The sequence below is a fragment of the Pangasianodon hypophthalmus genome, chromosome 7 (genome assembly GCF_027358585.1).
Source record: "Pangasianodon hypophthalmus isolate fPanHyp1 chromosome 7, fPanHyp1.pri, whole genome shotgun sequence".
NCBI classification, from domain to species: Eukaryota; Metazoa; Chordata; class Actinopteri; order Siluriformes; family Pangasiidae; genus Pangasianodon; species Pangasianodon hypophthalmus.
The window spans coordinates 18679281-18688112 of NC_069716.1; the positions used below are offsets into that span (position 1 = coordinate 18679281).

The following is an 8832-nucleotide window of genomic DNA, read 5'->3' on the forward strand; positions in this document are numbered from 1 at the left end:
TTTGCTTTACCCTGGCCTTTCTTTCTGTCTATCTCACATCATTGTTCTGTCTCCCTCTGCCCGCCTGCTCCCAGGCTCCTCTGTGCAAGGTCAGACAAACTAACATAACACGACATGAGAGAGATCACATAAGACATTTTCTCTGAAAACAGACGAACTACAAGACAAAAAAAAACTTAATAAATTAATTTATTTATAAATGCATTTTTTTTTAGAATGCAATGCTTGTATTTTATTAAGATGTCTGATTTGTGTCTACATTCTGACCTCTAACGTAGTAGTTATACAAACACTGCCTATAATTAACCTACATGCTTTAGTAAAATGTGCACTGCTGATGTGTATATAGGATTGTTGAACCTTTTCGGCCACCGTACAAAGATAAATCCTAGTTCCGGTTAGGTGACGTCAGAGCATATGACCGGAAAGCAATCATATGATCAGTGTTTACAAAAAAAAAAAAAAAAAAAAAAAAAACTGATTCCATTCACACAGACGCCGCTTGATATACACGCAAGGCTGTAGTATTTACGGTAAGAAATGTAGTATATATATAACTTATAGTTTGTTTTTCTTTTAAATAAAGTAATACGTTTAAAATGGAATTTGTTATGCACAAAATTACGCCGGCGTTAGCTAATCTAGACTATAAAATGAACTTTCAAATAGATAGATAGCGCTCAGTCCATGCACACAGTGGAGTAATGGCTTCTACACCAGTGCACTGTGGCTAACAGGAGAACATTTCAGTGTGTAGATCTTTTTCTTATATCTTTCTCCCTGTATTTCTTTGTTAAACTGCTGCGTGGAGCTCCAGCTCGGGAGAAGTGTGGGTTTTTGTTTTTTTGGAGTGTTAAGGTGGGAAAGAAAATAACATCACTGGATGCTTTTTTCAGGCAGGTTGAAAATAAAATAATGTAAAAGTTAAACAGGTTGTAAATGCTTAAACACTAGCATCATGGGAGTTCTCACTGAGAAAAGGGATATAAGCCATTGGCTTACCTCTCCTCAGACTTAAAACAGGCTTCACAACTAAATCAAATATATTTGACCTGAAAGCTTTGTTTGTTTTGTTTAGTTCAGTAATTTTATCCTGAATATAACAGTAATAGACATAAAGATCCAGAGGATCAACTGTAAAAAAAATCCTCAGGATCTTTACAGTTGCCAAAACAATGAATAAAACCCCTGTGTGTGTGTGATTTTTATATGTATATATGATCAGTGTGTGTGTGTGTGTATAGGGGCATTATTCGTTGTTTTGGCAACTGTAAAGATCCTGAGGCAGCATTTCCTTATTTGACATCTGTTGCCAAAATGTACAGCAAAATGCTGCTTCAAAAATATGAGATAGATATGCGAGATAGTTACATGCTGTTAACAGGAAGCACAAGAAGATATGCCCACGCAGGCAAATACTTCTTTGTTGGAAATTACCCAATCTCCCATCTGAGCATGCCTGGCTCAACTTAATGACTACTTAATATTTGAAATAAATTTAAAAAAGTGAAGTATGCACTCAGAAGCTCCACAGCAACTGCTGATCTCATACTTTGATGAGATTCCAGCTATATTAATGTCATAAATTAATGTACAGGTTGGATTTTCTTTCCAAATGTCTGTAGTAAACTCTAGTAAATAGAGTAGTTGTGACTATATTATTCATAGCATTCATAATCAGTTGAGGGCTGTTTTTTTTAAATTAAATAATTAATAATTTTTCTATATGTTATATGCCCAATAAAAATATACATGCCCATTTTGTATTTTGAGTATCACCTAAATCTATGATTTAATCACTTTGACTGCTGAACAGGCATCGTTTGGTCATTTCTTATCTGAACTCTTTTTGAAGGTGATCATGAGGCTTGTGATCCTTGATGATTATGACCTGGCAAGCGAGTGGGCTGCCAAATACATCCGCAACCGTATTATCCAGTTCAAGCCCAGTGCAGAGAGATACTTTACTCTGGGTCTGCCCACAGGTATGTGAGTGCAAAATGGCGGAACACCTTATCTTTGGTATTTGCAGTGCATTCAGAAAGTATTTAGACCCCTTCATTTTTTTCACATTTTGTTATGTTGCAGCCTTATGCTAAAATGCTTTAAATGATTTACAGTCTACACTCCATACCCCATAATGACAAAGCAAAAGAACAGATTTGAGATAACTTTGCTAATTTATTACAAAGAAAAAAACTAAAAAAAAAATTAAAGCATTTTAGCATAAGGCTGCAACATAACATGAATTCTTTCTGAATGCGCTGTACAAGGCTCCTAACTGAAGAGAGGAGGTCACTGTCCAAATATTCTATATCAACATTAGCAAGATATTTCTGAAAGTTTGAACATAAATCTTCCACAGTTTAAATGTTCTCTTAGAATTATTTATAATTTCTTGTTTTCAGGAAGCACACCACTGGGGTGTTACAAGAAGCTGATCGAGTATTACAAGAATGGAGACCTCTCCTTTAAATATGTGAAGACATTTAACATGGATGAGTATGTTGGTGAGTCATTGAGTCTTATCATCACAAGTTGTTAGTATGAAGCACGTATAATTCTATATTATAAAACAGTATGTTTTCTAAATATAAAACAGACACACTTTAGAATCTCTTAATAAATTAAATGTATAAGTACTGTCAATAGGTAAATGGTTAATGTAGTATATGATAAACAGTGAAGTCTAACATTGTTTTGTAGATAGAAGGAAATGCCCACAGGATGAATTGAGGGTGGAGTTGCAAATATTTCATGTGTGTATTTGTACAGTGCTTTTCCTACGAGTGGATTCAGCTCATAATTGTCAACGCACCACAGTGCCTCATCACAAACCAAATAATGTAACGTCTGGTAAAAGTACTGACAAGAAAACTAGCCTACCTTAAAACCAGATACTTAAAAGCAAATTACAGAAGCAGTATTTTTATACCTTTAATCAAAACAAATCATTCCATTATAACATAACATAATTAGTTTAAGTCCAGTACTGAATTCACCATGTTAAATTTCCCAGTACTGAAGAAAGTATGTCTGGAAGAAGTTGACCACTTCATGATATGCACTTATATATGCATTAGTCTACATATTAGTTATAGATCCTAATAGATAGAAACATTTATTCATTCATCACCTGCAACTGCATTATCCTGTTCAAGGTTTTAGATCCTATCTTGGGAACACTGGGGGTGAGGCAGAAATACATCCTGGATGAGACACTAGTTCATCGTAAGGCACACCTTTGAATGCTCACCTGAGTCAGTTTAGATTCACAGGGAGAACATACAAATCTCCGCACAGGCAGTAACTTGACCTTATTATCAGAATGTGGACCCTGAAGCTGTGAGGTGGCAATGCTACCCACTGCGTACTGCGTGATCTGGGGATAAGCAGTTAGTATTATTAAAGCAGTTCAGTAGTACTTTCAACACTAATCAATTTGGTTTACCTCATCATGCGTATACTTAAACCAACAATGTCATTCTGTATGACTATGAGGGTTTTTGGTTAATGGGGAAATTTATTAATGCATAGCAGCCTCTGCCCTGGTTTTACGCAACATATACCGCCCTCAGTGGCCTAAGGTGATACAGTATGACCCAAGCGTTGTCTCTGCTTGCCTCCCTGTCTGTCCTCATTTGCCCTCCTTGTCTGCTTTTTCAACTTAGCGCAAGAAGAAAAATTTGGAGAGGAAATGAGGAAAAACTTTTGGGACAGTGCCAAAAGTAAATCCAGTCAAACTCCGGTCATCTGTCTGTAGTTACACACCGTGGTTTTATATATCAGGAAGAAAGAAAGTGAAGCATACCAGAATGACTCAAGCATAGCATTTTATGAAAACTGATTGCTTTATTTAAATCACCAGAGATCAACATGAAAATAAGAGAACCGTGCCTAATGCAGTTTTCTTATTAATATATGTGTCCTCTAGGCCTGCCCAGGGACCATCCGGAGAGTTACCATTCCTACATGTGGAACAACTTCTTCAAACATATTGACATCGAACCACAGAATACCCACATTTTGGATGGCAATGCGACTGACCTCCAGGCCGAGTGCGACTCATTCGAACAGAAGATAACATCTGCTGGGGGCATTGAGTTGTTTGTAGGAGGTGTGATCAGAGTTTACACTTCTGAATGAGGTTTTAAAATGAAAATGGCACATATGTGTGTGTCAAATGGCAGGTTCTTACCGTGAGTATGTAGCCTGTAATTTGGCATGTAGTAAAAAAAAAAAAAATGGCGCTGAGTGTTAGGGCTGTGCCATCCCCAGGTAGCCTATCAATTCCAAAAAGAACATTTTGGTCAGGTTTAGCAACATTTTTAGCAACCTTTTTAATAGCTTATGTAGTCTAGTAAGGAATAAAACACCACAGGTCGTGTTGTTATAAGAAAATAATGAACAACTAGATGGAGTGATGCGGCCAGATATGAAGCAGAGTTACTGTTAGCGTGAAGATCAGCACAAAGCTGGTTATTTTCCAATAACAGCATGTCCCAAAAAGTTCTATACCTTTTTTACTGCAGCAACTTGTCAGTTTACTACAGAACATGTCATACTTGTAACTGTTCATAGTTACATTTAATGTTGTGGTGCGTCCACAAGACAAGTTGGTTCCTGTTATTACTTACATTACAGTAATATTAGTATTAGAGTGAGTGCATTATGATAAACATGTGATTTGAATTACACCCAGTGCTACTGTAAGAAAATTAATCCACACCTTCTGAAACCTTCTGACTATTCTATATAGTTATGCATAATTCTGTTTTTTTTCCATTATAGGAATTGGACCAGATGGCCACATTGCCTTTAATGAGCCCGGTTCCAGTCTGGTGTCGAGGACGCGAGTGAAGACACTGGCTAAGGACACGATAGTGGCCAATGCTCGCTTCTTTGGAAATGACTTGTCTAAAGTCCCCACCATGACTCTTACTGTTGGTGTGGGCACAGTTATGGATGCTAGAGAGGTAAAAGTCACTCGTAACCTAAATTAACCTAAATTAAGCTTACACATAAGACACTACAAAGCAATGTTATAAAAGAAGTGGAGAATAAATCTGCTTTTGCTTCTCAGACTAGACTCTGTTTTATCGTTTAACAATTGTTGTTTCCATACCTGAATGCTACATAGATGTATTTAATGTACTATATAGTATATGCATGATGATTATATTATGTATAATAATGTATCCTGCAACAAGCCCTGATGTGGTCATGTATGTAGGACTCACAGATACACTGCATGCTTTAGAAATGCTGTACAGGAACGGGTGCATGAATTACTATGCATGTGTTTGTTTATTCTGTATCTGACACATCACTTGATCATCACAATAACAACTGATTTTACACTACATTAATTGGGTTGTTCTTAAACATCCAGTGCTGGACAATAAAAAATTCCATGATTATATTGTATTTCTAGGTTATGATCCTGATCACAGGAGCACACAAAGCCTTTGCCTTATATAAGGCCATAGAAGAAGGGGTGAACCACATGTGGACTGTATCTGCCTTCCAGCAGCACCCTCGTACCATCTTTGTGTGTGATGAAGACGCCACACTTGAGCTGAGGGTCAAGACTGTAAAGTACTTTAAAGGTAAATGAGCATTTTTCTGTGTTCCATCATCCAGCTATCCTGCTGGCAAGATCATTAGAGCAGGATCAGGCATGCATAATTCTTTTGAGGTTATGTACAGTGAAGTCTTGAATTATTTCCTCCTTCATTAAAAAAGAGTCAAGATGATTGTATCAACTAAACATAATATAAACACGTTCAAAACGTTTAATTAAACATAGAAGAAACTACCTTAATGTTTGTATATATAAAAATAATGTGTGTGTGTGTGAATGTATATATGTGTACATGGAAATGTATGTTTAACAGTGCAAATGTAGATGCAAATCAAACCCGGTATGGCCAGTATTATATAGATCATGAGAGAATGAATTTTACGGCAAATTCTCTTCCGTTACATTGCTAGTTGATGTTATGGAAGCAATAAAGTGAGGAAACGGAAGGAGAAACACACTCAGAAATTCAGTGCTGTTTGTGATTCTCAGAGAGATGCTTTTTTTTTTTTTGACCCTTGAAGCTAGAGATATCAGAATGACTAGCCCCAGTCTGTCAGTTTTTTTTTAATGAAAATCAATAGTTTATCCTGCTTCCTGGTGCATTACTCTATTATTGTATATAGGAATCATCCACCATACTTCTTTGGCAACATAAGCGTGAGTGTTTAGCTCTGCTATTCCACACCAATTATCCAGTTTTATTCAGACACATGAATACTGATTTCCCCTCCAAGTGACCTGGAGTGTCTTCTGACTTGATGGGTTAATGAAGTTTGTTATTTTCCAGCCTTTGAAAGGCAGACTTTTATATTTATAGCCCTTATCCAGAGTGACTTGCAGCAGTGATTTGTAGTCTCCATCTACATGTCCTCCTCATGTTAATACAAAAGTCTGCGTCTAGGAATACTATCAAGCTAAAACAATCCAGATAACGCAACAAATGCACTTAATTCTTGGTAGCTGGTGTTCTTGATGGTTATATCTGTATAATCTTAACATCTATTTTCTTATTTTTTTTAGTTGTGTAGGTTAGATGCTGGGAAAGCATAGATAAGCATGCAAACTTTTTTTTTCTTCAGAAGGTCTTGCAGCAGATTATTCAGCATCTGTAACTCTCAACTTTCCCAAGGCTACAATATTGTCATTCTTCACAGTTCCCAGAAATTTTCTGCTCATCTCCAAGTCCTTTTTGTTACAGGGCTGATGCATGTCCACAATCAGCTGGTTGAGCCGACACACAGCATGAAGGACTATAAGGATTAAGGCTGAAGGTCAGGCAATATGTTGCATCATAAGGGAATGAAGTGGATTTGCATCAGTTTGCGGTAGTGGAATGTGGTTTCGGAGATGACACAAGCCCCCAAGGCTCACAAAGGTGCCTGAAATACCAGTGATGTGTAGACTACAGGTTTGCATCACATTAATGTTTACTTGCACAACAGCAAATGCAAACGCTTGTCTGCCAATTTGAAATTATTGGTAAGGCCAGTATTATAAAGATCAGGAGTGAATGAGTTTTAAGGCAAGTTTTATTATTAGTCATTTCTGGCCTTTCATTGTTACTGAAGAAAGACCTCTTGCGTAAAACACCATTTTAATTCACTCCTGTGTTTAAAGCCTAACAAACTATTTGTCCATTGTGTATTTAATGTGCCTTCAAGTGCTGTTATTGTATTGAAATGATAAGGCTAAGACACTTCTTACACTTAATCATATACTTCAAAATGGGTATGGGTCATGGGAAAAGAAATTTTTGTTCATATGAGATCTGTTTTAAGTTACTTGAATTATTTGACAGACCTTTTCCCTTTAAACAGAAAAACTTGAAGCACATACATATTTTAGTATATTATGGTCTTCATTAGAAAGCGTAACCTACAGTGACTGTATCTGCTGCTCATGTTCATTTCAGCCTGATTTATTTTGTGCTTGTGTTGAAGATTAAGGTTTAAGAAGACAAAATCAGTGGGTGTTGACATGATGGGAATTTCACAATTTAATTTTATAAGGCCCTTTCTGTAGCCCAGACCTGGAGAAACCCTGAGTCTGCTAATGATTATACTGAGGCATTCAAGCCAAATCCAACCAAAGTTATAGGCTGATTTCAAAACGACTTCCTACTCCCTATGTAGTGCACTACTTGTGGCTTGAAGTAATGCCTTTACACTCTTGGTAGTACCATATATTATATAGGGAGCCATTTTGGATTAAACCATAATATACATGGATTTGTTTCAGGCATAGTAGAGACCAACCCATCTCTGGAATCTTAAGTGATTGACAAGTTTGTCTGGGACCAGCATCAGTGGTGTTATTTCCCTCAATTATTTCCCAAATTTCCTTACTGATTGTATGTCAACTTGACTACCTTTGACATACTTGTGTAGCTATGTGACAAACAGCAGCTCATGAAGCCTGATCCAGAAAATGTAAACATTTCAGCATTGTAAATCAATCTGAGCCTGTTTAGAATGACTGTATATGCTCCCAGCACATGTACACTACACCTAATTTACTGTGTTGGCTGCTGTTTTCTTGTTACAGCAAACCCATTTTACTTTCTTTCTTCCTAGTGTTTAGACATGTTACTGCATGGAATGTTACTGTAGTTATTTTGTGTACAACTGAATTTATTTGTAACATCTTTGAACCTCAATATATTGATTTGATTAAACTGTACCATACCCGCCAAAACTGATAGCAACAGTGTTGATGTGTTTTTCTGTTAAAGGATTTGCATTCACCTTATTAGTGAAACAGCTGTTACCAGACTTTCATTTCAATACCAAATCTTATATACATGTTCCAGGCTGTATAAATGATAAATAAAGCTTGTTTGGTTTAAATATGTCTCTAAGTGAGTGAATTATGTCTAGAAATCCCAAATTTAGGTTAGTTCCTTCTAATTCATTAGTATCATTCATATAAAGTACAAAATGATAGTGTTTACTATAATTCATTATTCTTTCATCTTCATTAGCTGATCACCTCCCATAAACATGCTGGTAGGTGGACTGGCTCTGCTAAATTGGCCCAGCTGTGAATGTGCGTCTATATGGTGCCCTGCAATGACCTGATGTCCCCTCCAGGGTGTAATCCTGCCTCACACCCAGTGTTCATAGGACTGGCTCCAGATCCACTGTAACCCTGACCAGGATGTTTTCCATAATCCATCATCAGAACGCTATGAATTTTGGCCACATCTAATCATCTTCAGCTTTCAATGTACAGGAAAGTGGGGGCACAAA

General features: G+C 36.8%; 1 protein-coding gene across 2 annotated transcripts; it reads left to right on the forward strand.

The window, feature by feature from the left end:
* Positions 1–66: 66 nt before the first annotated feature.
* Positions 67–8430, forward strand: gnpda2 (glucosamine-6-phosphate deaminase 2). 2 transcript variants are annotated; one of them, XM_034305844.2, is made up of 7 exons: positions 67–89; positions 1856–1985; positions 2409–2510; positions 3935–4117; positions 4792–4976; positions 5435–5609; positions 6783–8430. In XM_034305844.2, exons 2-7 carry the CDS (start codon positions 1862–1864, stop codon positions 6845–6847), a joined length of 834 nt encoding a protein of 277 aa, XP_034161735.1. In that variant the 5' UTR covers positions 67–89; positions 1856–1861; the 3' UTR covers positions 6848–8430. The 2 variants fall into 2 exon arrangements, with proteins under 2 accessions (XP_034161735.1, XP_034161734.1); XM_034305843.2 differs by lacking the exon at positions 67–89 and adding an exon at positions 404–533.
* Positions 8431–8832: the final 402 nt, after the last annotated feature.

Bases quoted from the DNA above. Each gene is read 5' to 3' on its own strand.
- gnpda2 (XM_034305844.2), top strand. From the start codon at position 1,862: ATGAGGCTTGTGATCCTTGATGATTATGACCTGGCAAGCGAGTGGGCT. The intron at 1,986-2,408 runs GTATGTGAGTGC...TCTTGTTTTCAG, and splicing joins TACTCTGGGTCTGCCCACAG to GAAGCACACCACTGGGGTGT. The intron at 4,977-5,434 runs GTAAAAGTCACT...TTGTATTTCTAG, and splicing joins CAGTTATGGATGCTAGAGAG to GTTATGATCCTGATCACAGG.